The 23,035-nt window shown below is 31.2% G+C and overlaps 1 protein-coding gene across 1 annotated transcript in view; it reads right to left on the bottom strand.

The window, feature by feature from the left end:
- Positions 1-23,035, bottom strand: part of LOC117173594 — a 38,846-nt gene that overhangs the window by 6,475 nt on the left and 9,336 nt on the right. The window contains exons 3-4 of the mRNA XM_033362236.1: positions 3,333-3,493; positions 2,983-3,146 (exon numbers count right to left, since the gene is read on the bottom strand). Of these exons, the coding sequence (XP_033218127.1) occupies positions 2,983-3,146; positions 3,333-3,493 (325 nt within the window). The remainder of the gene's footprint in view (positions 1-2,982; positions 3,147-3,332; positions 3,494-23,035) is intronic.

Here is a 23,035-nt window from a genome sequence, read left to right as displayed (position 1 = left end):
AGGATTTCGCCGGGAGCGGGTGCTAATCTGAAAAATTGCACCCGCTTCCAGCGAAATCGCGGAATATATATATATATATGTCATTTACATCAAATATTGTCAAAAAAATCTTTAATATTATTCCAATTTATAAATATTTTGGGCGCTTTCAAGTATCAAGGATTTGAAGCACAGGTTTTTTTATTTATAAAGTGTAATCAAATTTGAATGAAAATTTCAAATTCTTTCAGACTTGACCGCTTTCAGTTTTTGATTTTTGAGCTTCCAGCGCTTTCAGATTTTTAAGTTCCCGAATCTTCCTAATGCTTTTAGTCATGGTGCTAATTAATCGTAATTCGTTCCCTTGAATTTTGAGATAAATGAAATGTATTTCCTAAATTATCATTTACTGTCTTCCTACAATTATTTTTATTCATGTTTCGTGAGGATTGAATTTTATGACTAGCTATAGGGTCTCAATTGAGCCTTAATGAAGTGCTTCTAATTTTCCGTTGAAAAAAGGATGCCTCAATTGTAGGAGCAAACACGTTTCCTACACTGAAAATAGAATGAATGCCTTCTAACTAATGTAAATGTATTGTTAGTTGTTTCTTTGGTTTTGAAGGGATACACGTTTTGTACTTATACAATTGTACATTACAGGACAAGAGGAAGCCATGGTATATGGAAGGAGGAAGCCAAGGTATATGGAATAGATGCTCGAACCAGGTTTTCGTGCCATAAGGTCAACTGCATAAGTGAGGACAGTGTGGTATGAGGCAGAGGAATGTTGGTACTGTTGGTACTAAGTAGTGTGAGCCACCTGCTTTGCAAACCAAAAAAAACGCTCGACCCGTCTCTAAGCTTTTAAATATTCATAAAATTCATTAATTTTACAAAATGAAATTTCCCTTTACTCCTTTCTCTTATATATTAACAAAAAAATGAGGAAGCTCATTTTTCTCGCAGGCTTAAGATTGTTACAGCTCAATATATTGAAAAATCATTTTTATTGGAGGTGGATCTTGAATAATCTACATAGGTGTGTCCCGGCATATATCATCACACAATTTATACTTGTAAGCTGTTGTGATACGGTGAAAAAAGCCTCAAAATGAGCCCAAGAACATTGAAAAATGTTGACTATTTCGAAAGTTATTGAATATTTAATAAAGCATTTAAATTTCCACGATTTTTGCAATATTTACTTAAAAACTAGAGAAATTGGCTTCACCCTGGGATTATTTTAAACAGAATTTCGAAAACAATCAACCTTTTAAAGAGATATTTTTTTAGCTCTGGCATAATTAAAATTAAGAGAATTTATTAAGTCATAAAAAAATAGATGAACGAATACTTTTGGCGCCCACTGTATATCCGAAATCTTTGCCAAATATTTGAAACCTTTGAAATCTTTGGGAAATCATAAAAAATGTTATTGAATATTTAAAATATTGTTGAAATATTTTGAAATATTTGTGAAATTGATGAAATCTTTTTAATCTATCCGAAATCTTTGCAAAATATTTCAAATATTTGATCATATTTTTGAAATTATTGAAATCTTTGAAAAATCCTTGAAGTCTTTGTGAAATCTTTGGGAAATCATTGAAAGCTTTATCAAATATTTAAAAAAAAAGTTTAAATCGTTGAAATTTTTGGAAAATCATTGAATTGCAATTTTTGTGAAATCTTTGGAAATCTTTGAAAAATATTTTAATATTTTATAAATATTTGATCATAATTTAAAAATATTTAATCATTATTTTTACATATTTTCATATTTTTTTAATGAATGAAATCTTTTGAATATATCCGAATTCTTTACTAAATATTTAAAAACTTTGTGATATCTTTGAAAGCTTTGAAAAATTAATTAAATCTTCATAAAATATTACAAATATTTTTGATATATTGAAACAAATTTTTAAATCTTTATGAACTCATTGTGAAATCTTTTAAATATTTTCGAACATTTTGTCAATTAATTTAAATCTTTGTGGAATCATTGGGAAATAATGTATACCTTTTTTTAAGTTTTAAATCTATCAGAAATCTTTGCGAAATATTTGATAAATTTTAGAATATATGGTAATGTTTGTCAAAAAATTGAAATCTTTGTTAAATCTTTTGAAAGGCAGTGAAGTCTTGGTGAAATTTTTTTAATCTATGCGAAAACTTTGCGACATTTTTTTAACCTGTAGGAAATCATTCTAATCTTTATAAAACTTTCTAAAATATTAAAGAAATATTAAAAATATTTCTGATATATTTGGTAATATTTGTTGAATTATTGAAATCTTTGAGAAATAATCGAAGTCTTTGTAAAATCTTTTAAATCTATCTGAAATCTTAGCAAAGCATTTCAAAACTGTGAAATCTTTCTGAATTTTTTTAAAATGTGAGAAAGACGAAGCCGGAATGGGAAGGGGAGGGAAACGGAGATTATAATTAAGGTATTAAGAAACATTAAAACGTGAGAGAGATAAAGGCGGAGGAGGGAAACGTGTGAACTACGGGAGCTTCCATAAGCTACAATGCCAAATTTCTACCCCCGCCCCCTCTCTGCACACACACACCTTTGGTCCATTTTTCTGACTTTAGGGATTAAACTGAACCCACTTCTAAAACTTAGAATATGGAAGAGGGGCTGAATTTGTAAGTGTTCAATTTTAATCCTTTATTTGTTAACATCTAAATTTAGAAGTGATCATTTATCATAGACCAAACCTGTAAGAATTTACAACCAGTAGGAAGCGTTCAAATTTCAGATTGGCCAAATTCTTAAGCGTCCGAAATCAAAGAAATTCTATTCTGTACAAAGTCAAGTTAGACTGGGGCTACATTTGGAAACGTTTAAATTTCAGAAGGGGTATATTTGTAAGTGTTTAAATTTTGGTCAGGCCGCACACTTGTAAATGTGCATTTTGGTAAAAAATCATTATTCATTATTAGATTATAGATTTTCAAAAATAATATAATAATAAGGCAATTATTTCTTACCAGATCTAGAATTTGCGGAAATACTGTAATCGCCCTGAACAGCTTTGTAATTTCTTAGAAGGGCTTGTCTCGTCAACTCAGGGTCAATTGTTCTTGGCTGATACGATCTTCCAGTTCTGCTATTTCCTGTCCAAAGATTTTTGTAACTTCTCGCAATTGCTGCACTAAAAATAAAGGGGATTTAATTATTAAATTTAACTTATTATCATTAATCGTATTTTACACAAAATAAAAATCTATTCTTCTTTCTTATTATAATTTCTACAATGTATTGATATTTAATAGAGACATTTAAATTTGCAAATTTTATTTTGCCAAAATAACTTTAATTCAAGTTAATGTATACTCACGAGGGATATTGCAGATCGTTTGGTCCTATGCAATCACTCGAATCAGTGAGGGCATCTCCCCATACATATTTTAATCCGAGACCATTGCCCTCACATTTATTCGTCGCATACACGTGGTTGCTCCCAATCACAAGAAATATTAATCCACAGGTTCTCAACATCTGGAATTAATTTTTCTCTTAAACTTCTGAATTTGAAAAGAACATATAACATTTTATATTTTACTTTACATCAAAAATTATAAAAATATAGCTTTTATATATTTGGTTGTTTATAATTTGAACTTAGATTGTGTTAGGCTCGGGGTTAGGCAAATAGGCAACCAATGACTGCAAGTGCTTACAATAAATGAAGGGTTCCGTAGCCAGTATTTTAATCTTTTATGTAAAATCAAATAAAAACAGTTTAAACAGCTATTAGACCTTACTACACCTTTCCTCCTACCAACCCTTTTTATTTTCCCCTCCTCCACCATCGCCCTTTCCGCAATATTTTCCCTTTGGACTTTCCGTTTCTCTTCAGTTTCCCCGTTCGAACACAGCCCGACTCGCAGTCGGATGTCTGTGGTTTGCCCCCACCATTCCAACCAATATTTTACCCTTCACTTGCTATTGCCAAGCACATCACGCGTCGAATCAGAGGCGCCAAGGGGGTACCCGCTACCTTCTTAATTTAGAAGTAGCGAGTTATTGTAGATTGTAGATCTTAATTTGAACTTTCGATATCTGCAAGCAGAATTGGAAAATATCAATCCAATCAGGAGTAATTGAAGCTCGAAAATGACGAAAATCGCTTTTTTCGAAAGTTTGACATTTTTTTCTTAAAAAACTAAGGGTCCTACGAAAAAATCAGTAGAGTACTTTTCCTCTTGAAATCGCTAAAAAAATACGAGGCATTTTTTTATACGCAAAAAATGCTTTTTTATTGTTTAAACCATTATTTCTTTATAAATTTTTTTTGAACACTCGGACGGACATTCCCCTCGATATTCATGTTCAGCGGGTCAAAATACATTTTAAAAAAACACTTGTCACAGTCCATCTAAATTAAAAGGATAGCGGGGACCCCCTTGGCGACTAGACTCTAGACTCGTAGAGTATAACGTTGGAAAAGGGGTAGGGGTGTCACTTTACATTATTTCTGTGACCAATCACAGAGATGCCTTCCCGCACCTACGAGGCGTTGGAAATGGGGTAGGAGTGCGACCTTGCGTTTTTTCTGTGACCAGTCACAGGGGTGACTTCCTGCCCTCACGAAACGTTGGAAAAGGGGTACAGGTGTAACTTTACAATATTTGTGTGGCCAATCACAGGGGCTCCTTCCTTTCAGTATCAAAAATCAAACCGAAACCAATGGAGATACGATAGAAATCATGACAAATAGATGATTTTCTCGGAAACTTTCATTCGTAGAAAAAAATTCTTGCACACGAAGAAAAATATATCGCACAATGATATCGCAAAACCTCTATATTGCAAGAAAGCGCAATACGATAACGTACAATCAGGCCCCAGACCTTTTTACGATATTATAATGCACTAATATCACAGAAAAAAGTGAAGTTAAATTTTGTTGCTGTCGTCTGCCATGGCATCCTTAGCAGCAGTGGGAAGAAGGCAAAGTATGAGTGAATTCGAGTTATAAATCCGGACACCAGATTAAAAATAATCACAGAAAAAAGTTAAAATTTGCTGCAGGTGATACTTGCAACGTTTAAAAATTAAAAATATTTCGGCGAAAGTTTCACCGAGGATAGGACATAGATTCTGATCTCGTCTACTGCGTCACGCTGAAGTGAAAAAATTTCGATGAAACATATAGAATCAGCAGCAGCTAACAAAAAACCAAATTTTTTCTTACTGACATATGTCCTCCGAAAGAAATGACACTATTCTATAGACGAATTAGAATTATTATAACACCATTTAGAAAAAGTGCGAAAAGTAACTGACAGATGAGAATCCCCATTTCTCTCCAATTTAATTAAGTTACACGACGCTGGATATTGCTGGCGTCGTAATTTTCGTAATAAACTTAAATTCTTACATTATAGATTGCACAATTATGCGGTATATAATGTAAAAACTTGTAATGTACGATATCACGATTTCGCACTATTATAATGCAATAATTACGATATATAGCGCAGGAATTACGGTATATATTGTAATTTTTGCGATATAGTTTTCTCAGTGCAGCGAAAAATGTGTATTTCGACGAGATGTACAACTTTTGTTTGAAACATTTTTTTTAATTTGCACATTAACTGAGATAAACCCAAAAAAAACCATGATTTTTATGGTTTGTTGATGATTTCACCATGAAAATAAAATTTGCGCCAATTTTCGCTAACACACGGAGAAAAAGATATCGCACAATGATATCGCAAAATCTCTATATTGCAAGAAAGCGCAATATTATATCGTACAATCAGGTCCCGGGGCTTTGTACGACATTATAATGCACTAATATCACAGAAAAAAATGAAGTTAAATTTGGTTAGTGTTGTCTTCTATACGGCGCGGCGTCCTTAGCAGCAATGGAAAAAAGGAAGAGTATGAGTGAGTTCTGGCAATAAATCGAGACACCAGATTTGAAACAATCAGAGAAAAAAGGAAAAATTTGCTGTAGGTAGGACCTGCAACGGTCAATGATTAAACATATTTTCACTGAGGTTAGAAAAATAATTCTGAACTCGTCGATGCAAAATATAACTGACAGATGGGAATCCCCATTTCTCTCAAATTAGATGAAGTTAAACGACACTGGATAACGCTGGCGTCGTAATTGTCGCTTCACCTCAAATAAAAATGGAGCGATTATAATATAAAAGATTATCCAGGCAAGGTTAAAAATCGGAAATTATCTTCGATTCATGTATAGTTTATCTGGCAAGGTTAATTTTTATTTCGTTTAATCTTTCACCTGGAATCGATGTAAACTTTATCTTTAATTTTTTCTGTGATCGTTTGTTCACTACTCGAACCCTCGCGAGATCACAAAAGAAGAAACACAATGTTATAGCGTAATAAACTTAAATTCTTACGTTATAGACTGCACAATTATGCGGTATATAATGTAAAAATTTGCAATTTACGATATCACGATTTTGCGCTATTATAATGCGATAATTACGATATATAGCGCATGAATTACGGTATATTTTGTAATTCATGCGATATAGTTTTCTCAGTGCATACTAATAATCAGCGCGTCAAAATACATAAGTATACGGAGGCCGAAGAAAATCAGACATACACCCTTTTCGGAACTTCACCCTTTAAATTTATTAAGTTTTGAATACTTATGAACTGGCCATCGAAAACTTCGTAAATCTTACAATTTTTCACGTTTTAAAAGTGAGATTTTACTAAAATTTTTAATTAATCAATTTTGGAATAATTCTCCGAGGAACATCTTCTATAAATTAATAATTATTTAATTATTAATGCACGGATATATATTCTTTGCATTTGGAATGCTTGAAAAAAACTTTATCAAAAAGATCTCTTTTAGATGGCAGTATTTATATGCGTCTTCATGTTCTGAATTTTCTACTTAATTAAGTATTGTCAAAGATTAAGTTTCTCAAAGCTCTGCAGGCTTTGAGGTACACATTCTCATCGTGATACTCGCGATGCGCGCTTGATTTCCGACCGATATTTGTAAACAAGTTTTGGTAAATCTTTTTTTTCTCTCGTAACTTTCGTCGTTTTACCACACATTTTTTTATTTTATTTTTTTTCAACGTTATTTTTCACGAATCCTACATAGTTTGTCCACAAAATGGAATTTTTTATTTTCCATTATTTTGTGTGCTAAATTTTTTAGTGTCAATTTTAGGATAATTTTAATACTTTATCAATCATAAATGATGAGAATGTAATAAATTATGATAAATTTGCATCTCTTTTTAGGCGAACAATTTTTGTCTATCAATTCGTTTTCGTACCTTTCGTTGTTTTCCACAAATTTTTCATTCTTATTTTTAATGTCATTTTTACATTCTCATCATTTATGATTGAGAAAGTATTAGAATTGTCGGAAATTTAACATCACACTTTTTCAACGGATCTCCACGTTTCGAGAAACCCTGAATCCGAAAATCAGGTTTTCACGATGGCGTCTGTCTGTCTGTCCGGCCGTCCGTCCGTCCGTAAACACGATAACTCTCGAAAAAATGAACGAATCAAATTCATCTTTGGCACACTTTTTTTAGGTCCTAAAAAAAGGACGAGTTCGTGAACCAGCTATTTTTGAATAAAATTCAAAAAGTGAGCGCATTTTGAAAATTTTTGAGACAACTTTTTTCTGAATTTAAAAATTCTACGTACAGATATTTATAGTATTAAAAAGAACAAACAATTTAACCTAATGACTTTTTTTGATAAAAAGAAAATACTCAGAGTTATAGCGTTTTCAAAATTTTTTTAATCAATCGAAAATCAAAATTCGAAGCCGAAAAACGCACGATATGAAAAAAAGTCAAGAGAACAAAAACATTTCTTTTTGAAAGCTCTACAATGTTATCATAACCAATTTTTGGATTTTCTTCAAAAATCGAAAATTCAAATTTTGATTGCACAAAAAGTAATGGAAAATAAAAAAATCCATTTTTTGGACAAACTATGTAGGGTACGAAAAAAGATGAATCAAGAAAAATGGTTATCCAACAAAACCGGTTTACAAATGTCTGTCGGAAATCGAGCGCGCAGCGCGAGTGTCACCATGAGAATGTGTACCCCAAAGCCTATAGAGCTTTGAGAAACTTAATATTTGACTATACTTAATTAAGTAGACAATTCAGAATATAAAGACGCATATAAATACTGCCATCTAAAAGAGATCTTTTTGATAAAGGTTTTTTCAAGCATTCCAAATGCAAAGAATAAATATCCGAGCGCGAAGCGCGAGATTCAACCGTCGCGCGACCTAGACGCGCTCAAACTTGCGATTGAAGCGAGCCGCGCGCGTGGCGCGCGATGAGATTGTGCCCGCGAAGCAGGGCAGATGTTTATGATTAAACCCAAAACTACGCGTCTTATCAAAAAGTAATTCATAACCAATTTTTAAATATGTTTCAGGCGTACAATTTTAGTTGAATAACTTTTGTTCTTAACTTGAGGGGGTTTTCCACACATTTTTTATTTATTTGGTGTTTTTGTTTTCAATGTTATATTTCACGAATAAAACAAAAAATACGCCTCTAATCAAGAAGTGATTATTAATTAATTTGCATATTTTTTTGGGGGTTAAATTTTCGTTAATTCATCTTTTTTCTTATTCTGTATTTATGATTAGGAATTAGGACCACAAAATAGAATTTTTTATTTTTCATTATTTTTTGGGCAATCAAAATTTGAATTTTGGATTTTCTAAGAAAATCCAAAAATTTGTCATAACAGTCTTATAGGGATTTTAAAAAGCAATGTATTTCTTTTCCTTGCATTTTTTCATATCTTGCGTTGTTTGGGTTAAAATTTTGAATTTCGGTTGTTTTACAAAATTTTGAAAATGCTATAACTCTAAGAATTTTCTTTAATCGAAAAAAGTCATGGGGATGAATTGTTTGTCAATTTCAATACCATAAATGTGCGTACATAGAATTTTCAAATTCAGAAAAAAGTGGTCTCAAAAATTTTCAAAATGCGCTCACTTTTTGAATTTTCATCAAAAATGGTTGGTTAACGAACTCGTCCTTTCTTTCAGGACCTTTAAAAAGTTTACCAACGATGGATTTCATTCATTCATTTTTTCGAGAGTTATCGTGTTTACGAAAGGTCAAACAGCCGGAGGGACAGAGAGACAGACCCCATCGTAAAAACCTTATTTTCGCATTCAGGTGGTCTCAAAACGTGAAAATCCGTTCAAAAACTGTGATGTCAAATTTCCGACAATTCTAATACTTTCTTAAACGTAAATGATGAGAATGTAAAAATAGTGTACAATTAATTTGATTTGATGTACATATTTACATGAGAATTGCATTTCATGCCAAAAATAATTAAAAAGTTCAGAATAGCCAACGATGTAAATATAGTGTTTGTATTGCAAAATATTTAAATTAGACTTATTTTCAGAGTATTCCCTCCCTGAAAATCGCCGATCCTCAAAAGTAGACTGAAATCGATGTTCAATTGAGTTGCAACAAATTTGAGCCATACAGATTCATTATGAGAATCTAAGGGAAAATCATCATTTAGAGACTGTTTTTTCTTATTCAGTGCAACTTGAAGGGTTGTCTACAAACTGTCAGTCACCTGTCAAGATGATTTTGTCGGGTATAATTTGGGTGAAAAAGATGTTGATAAGCAGGTAAGTTATAATAATAATTACCTAACTTTTAATTTCCTCCATTAGGAAGTTATAATTTTATTTTAAGTGACTAGTAAGCACTGTTAAATGAAAGGAAGTTGAAAGTTAGATAACTATTATTCCAATTAGTTTCCTTATTAAAAAATATTTAGTCTAATATCGCAAAGCGAATACAGTGAAACCCTTTAATAGCCCTCCCTTCTATAGCGCTTCCGAGAAACGACGCCGCGCCGCAGGTGGGTGTATCAAGAGTTGGGCGGGGTGCGCGGGGTCTGCGTTTGTCACCCAGGCGTGAACAAACAAAAGCAGAGTGGCCTATAATGGGTTAGTTCCCACCCACCGTCAGTCCCAAAATCAACACTATAGAAGAGTTTCACTGTAGTTGCTTTGACAGGTGTTCAGGCGGCTGACAGCGCGGTTCAGCTCTCCACAAGTCTCGGCATGAGCCAAAATTCAGTCTCAAAATGATATATTCCCCTAGATGCCCAGATGTGCAAATACGTTCAGAGGAATAGATTTGAGACTAAAAATTCTCTGAAATTCTCATTGGGAGACCAATGAAATTTGAGATGCAACAAATTTAACACCAGCGTTTTCCTGTGCTTAATTTTCTGAATTTCTGTCAATCTTACTACAAATAATATATCTGATCATATTTGATCAAATATAACTATTTGAATGTTTATAAATAGGATAGATAAATAAATGAATAATGTTGGGAAATTACACGTAGAACGAAATCGGTTTCTAAATCAAAATAGCTTGATAATGAATATTAACACTGCATACTAAGACTTACTCAGTGAAAATCCCTGGAATATTTTACATCTAATACTGATAAATAATTTATAAAAATATTTAATAATACATTTTTATTAATATTTGTGACGAATTTAGATCTTCAACCTGATATAAAGCTATTTGAATGTAGTAAGGAACGAATATATGCGGTTGATTCTGCTGGAAAAAAGTTATCTACTGGTAAATGGCCAAATCATGTATTTATTAATAGATTTGTTTAAGACATACTAAATTACGTTTAACTGTCAAATATTTTAGCAAAAAGAAAGAGATGTAATACTTGTAGTTGAATAGGCTGAGAAATTCGCCTCCAAATTGAAGACAACATATTTTTACTTCCATTTAGTTATCAAAATATAGTAACAACCTTGCTTACTATTTTGTTCATAACAATGTAGAAAATAATTTTATTTTATTAATACTGCTAGAAATAATTTTTTGTGAGTTTTTTCCTAGATTTGTTCTAGAATATGTTTTTTATAAAGACGTAAAATATTATATGCACTTCAATTTTAAACAAATTTGAGAAGTCGGATTAGCAGTTTAAGGTAGAAATATATTAAGATAGATATTGGGACACTTATTTTTGTTGTCCTTTTTTATTTAAATATCGTAGAAGTAAAATGTTGCAGAATGTAAATTTAAAAGATAATATGCAACCTGTATCTTAAATTTCTCGGAACTATCAGGGTGTTTGAAAAACAAAATAATGAGAAGTATAATATTTTTTATTTTATATAGAAGATGTAGTTTCATGAATTTTTGGCGATATTTGTTATATGTTTTCATTCCTCATGGGAAGAAACCAGTTTTGTATTATCTGTGATTATCATCTAGAAACTGACACTAGCCATTGACATGCCTACGTTTCTACGTTCGAATGTAAGTTACATTTTGTTTTATGAATCATAAACCCGACCTTTAAAAAGTAATCAATGGGTGAAAACCCTGAACAATGTCCAGACTCCAGCCTCCTCATAGTTCAAGTGTGAAAGTCAATGACATTTGAGTATAGCAGAAATAACCTTGCTAAATACTAAAACCTTTGCAAACAGATCAAAGAAATTAATTTCTAAGTTAAAAGCTTCAGAATTACGAAATTTTTTCAGTTAAAGAATTTTTTATTTTTAAGCATTAGCTAGCCCTTAAAAAAGTTTGGAAAAAGAAACTTTAAATTCAATAATTAAAAATATTATAAGCTTTTAATATTGAAAAATGCCTACGCCTGATTTAAAAATTATTAATTAGCCCTGGAAATTTGGTTTACCTAATTCTTAGCGATTTTAAGAAAAACCCAAAATTACTCAATTTTTTTACTTGAAAAATCAAAAGTTGTGCTTTGTCTAGGAAGCAAAAAAATGTTGCCTCTGACTAATTTTTTGAGACATATTCTTCTCGAAAGAAAAAATCAAAACAAAAATTCGAAAAAGACCGTTCCTCATTATGAATGAAAAAGGGTTCTTCTGATGACACTTTGTAAGAGAGTAAAGATGATAATTTGATTGTAAATTATTCATTATAAATTATTATTAATGAGAATTGGAAGCGACTTATCACTTGATTCTCACTAAAATTGAATAATTTATGGAAAAAAGACTTTTCCAGTTGAATTAATGAAGATTAATAAATAATTTGCTATGTTATAAACAAATTTTTTAAATCCAATAAAAACTGATAATTGTTCAAGCAATCTTAATTGACAAGTGTAGTTTTTGACTTCGATTACCAAGTAATATATGATCTATTCCATGTGATTTTGTTTATTCATTCCATTATATATACCTCATATTAATTATTGGTTATCAAATTTGTTTGTAAAATAACAAATTATCTAATAAGTTTTAGTAAATCAACTGAAAAATTGTTTTTGTCCATGAATTGCTCAAATTTCATACGAATCAAGTGACGAAACGCTGCCAATCCCCACGAAACAATTTTCATTCTCTTATTTGCTTATAACAAATTGAATAAATATGTTAAAATTTGCGTTCCTATTGAATTTCTTTTTAGATATTGGGTTCATGTTTTCTAGGTATTTATTAATCGACGTATTTTTTTAAAAACGGTGCAGTCCAAAATTCAAAAATTTTTATTTTAATTAAATTCTTAAAGATTAAAATATTAAAAAAAAATCTATTATGAGATTTGAATGCGAAATTTTATTATATTCGGATATCCATTGTTTTCTGAGAAATAATTTATCCGCGGATGTTTTTTCCCCCTGTGTCACAACACTAAAGTCTCGTTTTATCGAAATTGGCGATAATTATGAAAATTTTTGTTGAGTTTTGGTTTTTGTGTTTTTTCTCGAATATAGTTAGAATTCACATCTTCATAGCACAAATTCATTCAGGATAATGCAAATTACAGTGGATAATTATTAATCTAAAGAACAAATAAAACAAAAATAATTATTTTAAATTTCGATTTATAAGCACGTACAGTGGCTTGGCTTCTAATTAAATTAAATCAATTATTTTAGATAAATTAGTGGTTTTAAATAATGATTATTATCGACTGTAGTTGGCATTACCCACTGACGTGAGGTTTCCCTCAAATTTAAAAATCATCAGTGGTTTTGAAGGAGATTAAAAAAAGAAAAAATAATGATATATTCTGGTATATAATTAGAATCTTGAAATTAGCGGTAAAAGGCGAGGGTTAATTGTAATACTTTACTCATGAGATGATAGTTTCAAACTGGTCCAGAAAAGAGTTGAGGAGAGGAAAGTAGTAACTGAAGAGGTAGGGGGGGAAATTGCAAGGCAGTGGCCCATCAGGCCCATGAGGGAATGACACCTGTTCTGGTCATCGACCAGCCTTGCTAAGCTACATTCAAACGTCAATGTTATCTATCTTGTACTTAGGGAGTATGTACTTCTACCTTGTCCGAGTTTAATGTTCATCAGTCCTCTTTTCATTTGTCTCGACAAAAAAAATAAATTAAATAAACCGTTTTTTTTATTGTTGGTCTGTAATCCTCCTTCGTGAAGCAACAGCAGTTTTATTTAAAAAGTATTTCGAATTTTATTTTTGATGTTTTATTTAAATATATTATTTATATGATATTGTAAATAATTTGATAAAAGTTCAGTCTTTACAAAAAACGATATAGTGGTAAATCATGATGACGACATGTTAGTTTTTTTTTAAATCGTACTTTTAAAACAACAAATTTTCCATAAAAACAAAATAAGGAGCAAATATAAAAGTAATCACAAAAAGTATATATTTGGAAGAAATAAAATAAATTAAAGTATAAAAGTAATCATCAAAAATAAAATTTGTACATTATTTTGCAATATCTGAATAAGCAGCGCCAGCCCGACGTACGAAAATAATTATAATATGCATCTGACATAAGATTGTTGAACATAATGTAGAAAAGTAGTTCACACTTTGGGCAAAATGGAGTGCGAAGCACGAGATGCGTGGTGAGAGGTTGTTCATTAAAGTTGAAGGAGCTTTAACAAAAGAGAATTCACAATCATCAGATCGCAGCTGTAGGGCACAACTGTGGGGGAAATACAAAGACCTAGCGCACAGCGCGAGTTAGAATACATTATATAGCGCGAAGGGCGAGATAACACTAGTTCTACATGGACGCGTTTTCGGCTGCGTTCGGCGTCAAACGTAATACACTGTTTCTCTCTTTCATACTAAAACGCGCAGATAGAAAGAGACAGAGTACTGCGTTAGCGCGTCCATGTAGAACTAGCGTAAATATATTATCGAGCGCGAGAATCAACAGTCGCACACCGTTGACGCGCTCAAACTTGCGATCGCAGCGAGCCGCACTTGATGAGTTTGAGTGCGCCTAGGTCGCGCGGCTGTTGGTTCTCGCGCTTCGCACTCGATAAAAATATTTATCTCACGCTACGCGCTCAGTCTTTGTATTTCCCTCATATTTATGCACATACCTTTTAAAATTAAAGGTCGAAGCATCGGCAACTGTAATTTGGTGATGCCACTCATTTCATTAAATAAATTTCAATAAAAAATGTCAATGAATTTCGATAAATTTATGTTATTAAAATTTATAATGTACATTGGGATCCTTTTTGGTTGAACAACTTTTGGCAATTTTTTTTTTTTTTTTTTTTTCGTACCTTGCGCCTTGTTTCCAAAAATGTAATTCTTTTATTTTTTATGTTATTTTTCACAATTAAAACAAAACCTACGCATCGTATAAAAAAATATTAATGAAACATTTGTAGCTCTTTTTTGAAAGAACAACTTTTGTCTATTCACTTTTTTGTAGTCTGTGCGTTTTGTCCAAAAATTTAATTTTTTAATTTTTAGTTTTGTTCTTCACGATTAAAACAAAAACTATGCATCCTATCAAAAAGTGATTCATAACAAATTTCTAAATCTTTTCCAAGCGTTCATTTTCGTTTGTTTTTTGGAATTTTGTAAATGCTCAACTCTGTTAATTTGTTTTTTTCTCGAAGAAAGTCATTAGGATAAATTGTTCGTCTTTTTAAACAGTATGAATAGCCGAACACTAACGAACGAACAGACAGGCTCATTCGTAAAAACCTGTTTTTCGGATTTAGGGGGCCTCAAAGCGTGGACATGTGACAAACGCTGGGGGCGTCAAATTTGACACAAATCTAATACCTTCTCCCATAAGAATGTTAAAATAATAAATATTTTCTTTTGTTATGGAAAAACCTTCCTCTATAGTCTATGAGGAAGCAAAACGCTCGTAAAATGAGCAAGAATAAAAACACACATAGTGAATACATCTTTAGTACTTCCCAGCGGTATTTTAATTAAAACAGTTAGAATTAACCAACGAAAAATAAAAATACTTGCAAAATGAATTTTTCAAAATGGCTGAAAAATTAAATTCTTTTTTCTAGATATTAAAAATTAAATTAATTAAAGGTTTAAAACTGAATTAATGCCTTTCAAGTTCAAAATTTTCTAAACTGTTAGTCTGAAAAATCTTTTCCTGTTGTATAGTCGTAGCAGTCTGGTTTTTTATTATGTATAAATAATTTTTAATGAAATAACATAATTTGATAAGAATTAAAAAAAATGATGGTACTAATTATCTGCAACTTTCCTTAGAAGTTACCGAACCCAATGACTTGAACTTTGTAGTTAACACACAATTGGAAGGTTGAAAATAGCTCGACTAAGAAAACCCTCTTTCATGCTTGGATGTACTAATCTAAGGAAAACTAGACGTTTAAAGAAGTTTTTCGCACGCAAGTCACGGTGTGCTCATCTCGAGCGATGTAGCGTATAATTGCCGTGCGAGGCTCGCGCAACAATGAAAGTTCGTAAGTACCTTTAGTCCCTTCCTTAGCTCTTGCTTAGTTTATTCTAGTTACACTGAACCTATACATATAACGGATCAGCAGTAAATTCCTACTTTTTAACGATCGTGGGATGTGTATGTCGGAAATACGCGGAATCGAGTTCAGGATAAGATTATTCTGTCGGTTCGAAATATTCATTTCAATTTAATCTGATGCATTAATATAATATGTAGTCATTGCTATCAGAGTAGAAAACGTCGAGATACTTTTTAAAACATCTGGAATATTCATAAACTAAAATATTTCTTTGAAGCATGACATGAAAACGAATAAATAATTTTTAAACAGAAAATTGGATTTAAGAAACCAGATTTACGACGTTTATAGAATTTCCATCCTCAGCAATTTTTTGATGATGAGGGGATTCGCGGGACCGAGAGAGATGCGATGCTCAGACATGTGTAACAAACAGCATGAGGGTAGAACAGCTCTTATCAAGCGTCTAAATGCAACAAAAATGATCCATGCGGGCCTGAATGTTCCCGTTTAGATTCCCCGGAATTAAGATCAAGACCACTGCACGCCATGCCCGAAACCGTTCTTAAATCCAAGTTTCAGCGTAATTTAAAAAGCGTTCATTGTTGTAGATTTGAATATAATGTGCCCTGTGCAGTCAAACTGTATGCAAATTATATAGACCGCAGCGTCTTTTTCAATTATTCATATTTGTACAAAAATTAATAATACAATTTTTTCTGAAAGGTATGGCACTTTATACCCTGTGTAAATTAATTTACTCTCCCTGTCTATCTAAAAAAATAAAAGAGGCCGTTCAAAAAATACCCAGGGTAAGTTATGTAAACCATGCGCACCATCCGGTAACTCAACATTTTAACAGGCTTTAAGAGACTTCACAGCTCAAAATCTTTCCAAAACATGCGAAATAGGATGATTTTCAACGAAAATAGGAGAACAAAGTATTTTAAATGAAATAAATATATAGGTAGCATATTGAATTCAATAAATTTGAAACGCTTATAATATTTAAAGCTAAATAAATTGCATTTTCAACAAGATAGTTTAATTCTAAACAAAAAAAAAATGATTTTCTAGCAAAATAGATGAATTTTCAACGAAAGGTTAAATTTCAAAGTAAAAGGTTGAATTTTGTAGGAAACAGTTGTCTTTTAATCCTGACAGAAGAATTTTCAACCTAAAAATATAATTTTTCAAACAATTAGTTGAATTTCCAACAAACCAGAAACAAATTTTAGACAAAACAGTTAAATTTATAACCAAATAGTTGAACTTTCAATCAAAAGAGACGAGTTTTTAATCAAATAGTTCAATTTTCAATCAAATGATCGAATTTCAAAACAGAAAAGAATTAATTATAGCCAGAAACTTTTACAATTTTAACCAAATGGTCGAATCGACTATTTGTCATAGTTGAATATTCGATCTACGAAGATTAATTTTCACTCAAATATAGTTAAATTAGAGAAGAATGAATAGTATTCAAACAGTTGCATTAAAACCCACAAAATTTTACTTTCAAGCAAAAGGGAAGAATTTGCAATAAAATGGTTGAATTTTTAACCAAATAGTTGAATCTTCAGCCTACAAAGATGAGTTTTCAACAAAATTTTCGAATTTTCAAACAAAAAAAGATTATATTTCAACCAAAAACAATTGCATTTTTAACCAATTAGTTTAACTTTCAAATCAAAGAAACGAATTTGTTAAAAAGACAGCCGAATCATCAATTCAAAAAGACGAACATTTAGCAAAGCATTGATTTTTTTTAAATAATTAAATTTTGAATAAAGTAGATGAAATTTAAGAAAGTAATTAAACTATTACCAAGCAGTTCAATTGTCGACCAATAACATTAATTTTGTATCACAATATAACAATTTGCAACAAAAGATATCAATGCTCAACTAAAACCGATGAATTTTTAACTAAACATAGAATAGTTAATTTTCAGTTATAAAAACGAATTCTTAACAACAATAGAAACGAATTTTCTTCGGAATAGTTCAATTTTCCACCAAATAGTAGCAGTTTTAAAGAAAAGAGATGCACTCTGAACCAAAAATATTCTAAAAAACCTTCTTTTTCATTGGATTCTATTAATTCAGTTCCCATTTGAGCAAAAAAAGGGCAAAGATTGAGTATTTAAAATTCTAAAATCTTTCCGAAAACAGTTCAAAAATCGAATAACGTTTTATTGTGCGAAAATCGACGCGTAAACATGTAAAGTGCGTTCCGTGGGAAACTTATTTTATAATGTAAAAAACACACACACAAGGAGAGTTATTATTTTTCTTTTACTCGAATATAAATGGCCAGATTGAAAATATATATGATGGAGAGAAAAGTGTAAAAAATAGTATAGCTAACGGCTAAAAAAAGGTGGTAAAGAACTCGCGATTTGCGGGGGAAGTTTGGTGAGAATGACCTGAACTTGAGATAGTAGATACCTAGTCGCGCTTCCGCTAGTAATTTAAAGAGTAACAATTACGTGACTCCGAGTAGTTCTCACGTTAGTTAACTATCGTTAAAAATGTACTTCGAAGGTCGTGCTACACCTTCAGGTATTTCTTCTCTTATTCCAGAAACTAGATTCTAGATTCCAAACTAGATTTACCTAACTTCTGCATTTACCCAAAAATTCAGGGTGGATCTGGGTCAGAGTAAATCTAAAAGTCAGGATATAGTCAGCGATTTTGACAAAAATCTTACAAAAATCAGGGAGTTAAGACAAGATTAAGATTCTGGTCTTTGAATATCAATGGCCAGAGAAAATGAAAGATTGCGGTTAGACAGAAATTAAGTTTTGCGGGCACCTTGATATAATATTCTTGTTATTAATTTACTTGCCTTGTATTGACATTTGTATTTCTTTTTTCCAGGTGCTTCCACCAGACTCTTGATTGAACATTCTACTATGTTTTTGAACATTCTTTCTTTGGGTGTAAAAATTCATCTGTTTTAGAATAAATTTAATCTTTATGTGATAAAATTGAAAATTAATCTTTTCTGGTTGAGTACTCAGCTATTTTGATGGAAATTCGTCTCTTTGGTTGAAGGTATTATTTTTTTCAACTATTTGTTGAAGATTGATCTTTTTTAATTGATAATTCACCTACGTGGGTTAAGGTTGAACAATACTAAGTTGAACATTAATTATTTTTCTGTTGAACTTTCATCAGTTTTGTTCAAAATTTTTTTAAATTAATTTTTTTAACTGGAAATATAACTGTTCCATTCTTTGTTGAAAATAGTCTGTTTGATAGAAAATTAATATTTTCTGTGTTTTATATTTCCTCTTTTTGGGTAAAAATGGAACTATTACACAGTAATACAAGATGATAAATTTTAAATGTAGATGAATTTAATGTTTGCATTAAATTAAGTAAGTCACTTAATTTCAACCAGAAATGGAACTTAAGTGCAGTGTCTCGTATCTGATATACGAGTAATATGATAATTAACTGACAGGTATGTTGAGTTTGGGATGATTTTCATTCGCGTGTACTGAAATTCAATTTGTGTTGGCAGAAAGGCGTGCGCGAAATGCGATGCGACGATGCGCAAACAAACGGATTTCGACGATTTCAGAAGAGGAGCCAAGAAAGCAGCTGAGAGTAGGCTATATGGCGTCGATAGCGCTGGATGGTAGCGATCAACACTGAGCTCATGATAGTTGTTTCGTTAACGTTTCCTATTTTGACATATGTACACAGATTTATAACGGATTTTGATTATAAATAGAATAATGTTACATATGTGATAAAAAAATATATGAAAAAGGATTGAAGCTTGACATTCTGTACCTGCTAGCTTGAAATGGGCATAAGTGCCTTGTTTAGTGTCATTAAGTTCTTTTTTCCTTCTACTAATCTCATCGACTTAGAGGATAAAACAACTTGATTTATTAGGCATAAATGAATAATTTATTCAATGCTCACAGCGAAAAAATTTATTTCCTAAAATTGTTCAATTTTTTATTTGTTATTCATTTTATGTTCCTAATAACTGACAGATAGCGCATAAATTGTATGAATTTCAACAATCAGCTGACTTAAATTAACCTATAAGTTTCATTTCACACGCACGTGTTGACGGAGTCAACAATCTCTCTGTCTTAAATTAACCTATAAAGTACATTTTCCGTACATAAAGCAGTTGACTTTCAACCAAGCGCGTTACTTAAAGTCACGTTATCAGCATCAGTTGACTTTCAACTGGCGAATGATCCTTTTGGTTACATCTGAAAGTCAACCGCCTTTTTCTACTGACATTCAGATTCTTGTATTACTGCGTAGGTTGGAAATGAACTTTTTTTGTTCAAAATTCATATTTTCAGGTTGAAAATTGAACTGCTTCGTAGTATGTTAATTAATTAATTAAATGTTTAAAATTATTATTAAGTTTGTTTTCATGTTTTTATGTTTTCATTTCATGAAAACTCGTATTTTGCCTTGAATGTTCAACAATTTGTTCTAAATAAACCTTTTTGTTAAAAATTCAACTGTTTTGTTGAAAAGTAGCCTTTTTCGGTTCATTTCAACTGTTTTTTTATTTCAAATATAAATCCATCTTCTTCTTTGATTACAAATTTATTTTTCTATGTTGGAAATTCAAGTTTTTTGTTAAAAAGTCTTCTTTTTCGGTTGACATTTTTTTTAATTTTATAATTTATGGTATAAATTTCACCTTTTAATTTAAATAAAGAAATAACTTATTAATTGTAAGGGAGCATAGCACATTGGTTAGGGAAAAATCAAAGAATTTTGAAAATGAAGTTGTTCGCCCGCCCTGATTATTCTTTCGCAATAAACAATAAGTCTATATGTTATGACCCAAAAGAGAATGCTTTCAAAATTCAAATTAGGTATTTCAATAAAAATAAATTTTGTATCTCAAATATTTTTCAATGTCTCGGTAAATTTAATCAAATGTTTTATGTCCATCTTCTTAAAGACAATAAAATGTGGATCTAGATTTTTACGCATAAAAGAACATTTTGATTTTAATTACTTCATGGGAAAATATTCGACATGTGTTGAGAATCTGAAACTATGAAAAATAGATAATATCAAGTAATTATACCGCGACTAGACAATTAGTTCATTTTGCTCAACCCGAACAAAAAACTTATTACAAATCTAAAATTTATAAATTTAAGTATAATAAAGATAATCGTTTCCTTTGACGACTTTTCCCAAGTTTGGAGTAAATGCTTTAAAACCTTTAGCGAAACCTTCTTTCTATAGTACAAAAGTGAAATATCAGTCGGAGTAGATCAAAAAAACATTTTTATCGCTGAATTTCTAAAATTTTTAAAAGAAAACTTCAGAACGAAATAATATATTTATATTCAAAGAAATGCCAATCGATCCGAGATTATCAGTATTATTACTTTGATGAATTTCCCTAATTGTTGATTAATTTTAATATTTAACTGTTAATCAATTTTAAATATTTGAATAGTAAAAATGTAAAATTGATGTGGAAGATTAAAATTATATGTTAAATAAATGTATTTAAATTAATAAATCGGAAGGTCGTCGGGCAAAAGTTTTTTTCTTTCTTTTTTTGTGTCAGGTCCGGCGCTTTTTGGATCGCGCCGTTCTTTGAAAAAGGTTTTCTTAGACGGTTGCTTATATTTTTGTTCTTAAATTAGTTAATAAAAAATAATGCAACTCCTTCTGAGCCGAAATCGGCGTTTTTGGGGCGCGACTTTTCATTGACAATGGTTTCCTCGGAGATTGTTGCTTTTTTTAGAGTCCTCTTTTTACGATTCAATAGACCCTGACAATTATACCTCAACATTACTTTTTATTTTTTTTTATAAATTAAAGGCTTTGAAGTTAGACAATTTTTCTGTGTCTCCTGTAAAAATTGCGTGTTTGCACTTACGCCCTTTTTCCCGATGACCTTTCAATTATAAATGTTTATAAATTAAAACAAAAATCAAAATGATAATTTTTCGAATTGGGAAACGGAAAGGTCTGTCACATTCTACCCCTTTTGCAGCTCGAAAAATTATCAATAATTACTATTTCGGGCAATTTGATAACTATTTTTTCGAATTGATCTAATTGATATTGGTATACGTGGTTTTAGCAGAGTGAGAATAGGATTGAGGGGTCTGATTAATTATTAGATAAGTGTCCCCAATTATTGAAGAATTTGATTTTTTTAGATTTGTAATTGTTTAGGTTTTTTGATGAACAATATAAAACTATTGTTATTTCCCCTGAATGATGTTTTACTTTTGACTAGAAAGGAGATTTTCCAAAAGATTTCAAACCATTTACGCAAAAATTCGGAAAATTATCAATTAAATCATTACCATAATTAATGTTAAATAATAATTAATTCAAAGTTTAGTAGGTGATTTGGGTTTGAAAATACGGTCTATTTGTGGAGAAAGTTGGATGACACTTTCCAGACACTTTTGGGTTTGCTAATGGGACATGATGGGTAATCAAAACGAATTTGGCGGTTCAAGGTTTCTAGGTTGTGATCCAAATACTCGTACGTAACTTCCGCCACGTGAATCTGCATTCATTCCTACAATAAAATTACAATTCTGACATAGAACTCGTTCGTCGACTGGAGGCGAATATCCCTACAGACTTCAGCGAAAGCAATAATGCTTTCTGACTGCAAACTGCTAAGCAAAGCCACTAATAATTATACGGCAGACGTAGCTCGTAATGCACCAACAACCTTCTGGGAATTCCTATTTCATAAATTGAGAATCGGCAATTTCAGAATTAAAAGAATTTTTAAAAATGCTTTGCCAACTTTTCTTCGACACTAAACTTACCTGCTTACAAAAATTGTGTGCCAAATTTGCCACCATAGAAACATTTTGTACTGTATTTTCTATAAAAAATAGTGTACTAACATTCTGTGCTAAATTGATTAAGTTGCCAAGTGTGCCAAGTTAGACACAACGACGAAAATACCTACTAAATTTCCTACGATACCTATCTTACAAATGTAATGCGCTAAATTTACTACATCAGGACCATCATAGTATAATTTAACAACAAGCAAAGTTTTCTGAAAATTTTCCAGCGATACTAAATTTTGAATCAAATTTCCTACTTGAAATAAACGTTGTGCTAACCAAGTCAATTGTTATCATGCCAAAATTCTGTACCTAATTTTTTATATTTCCAAAACTTCAGTGCTAAATTTGACGTTGTGCCAACTTTCCTAACATACAAAAATTTCATTTTGTAAAAAAAGTTTTGCTTCCATTAACAAATTTACTAAAGCTAACTTATTACA

The sequence above is a fragment of the Belonocnema kinseyi genome, chromosome 1, assembly GCF_010883055.1.
Source record: "Belonocnema kinseyi isolate 2016_QV_RU_SX_M_011 chromosome 1, B_treatae_v1, whole genome shotgun sequence".
Lineage (NCBI taxonomy): Eukaryota > Metazoa > Arthropoda > Insecta > Hymenoptera > Cynipidae > Belonocnema > Belonocnema kinseyi.
Note: the sequence above shows the minus strand (reverse complement) of the source record. Positions and strands in the feature narration are given on the sequence as shown.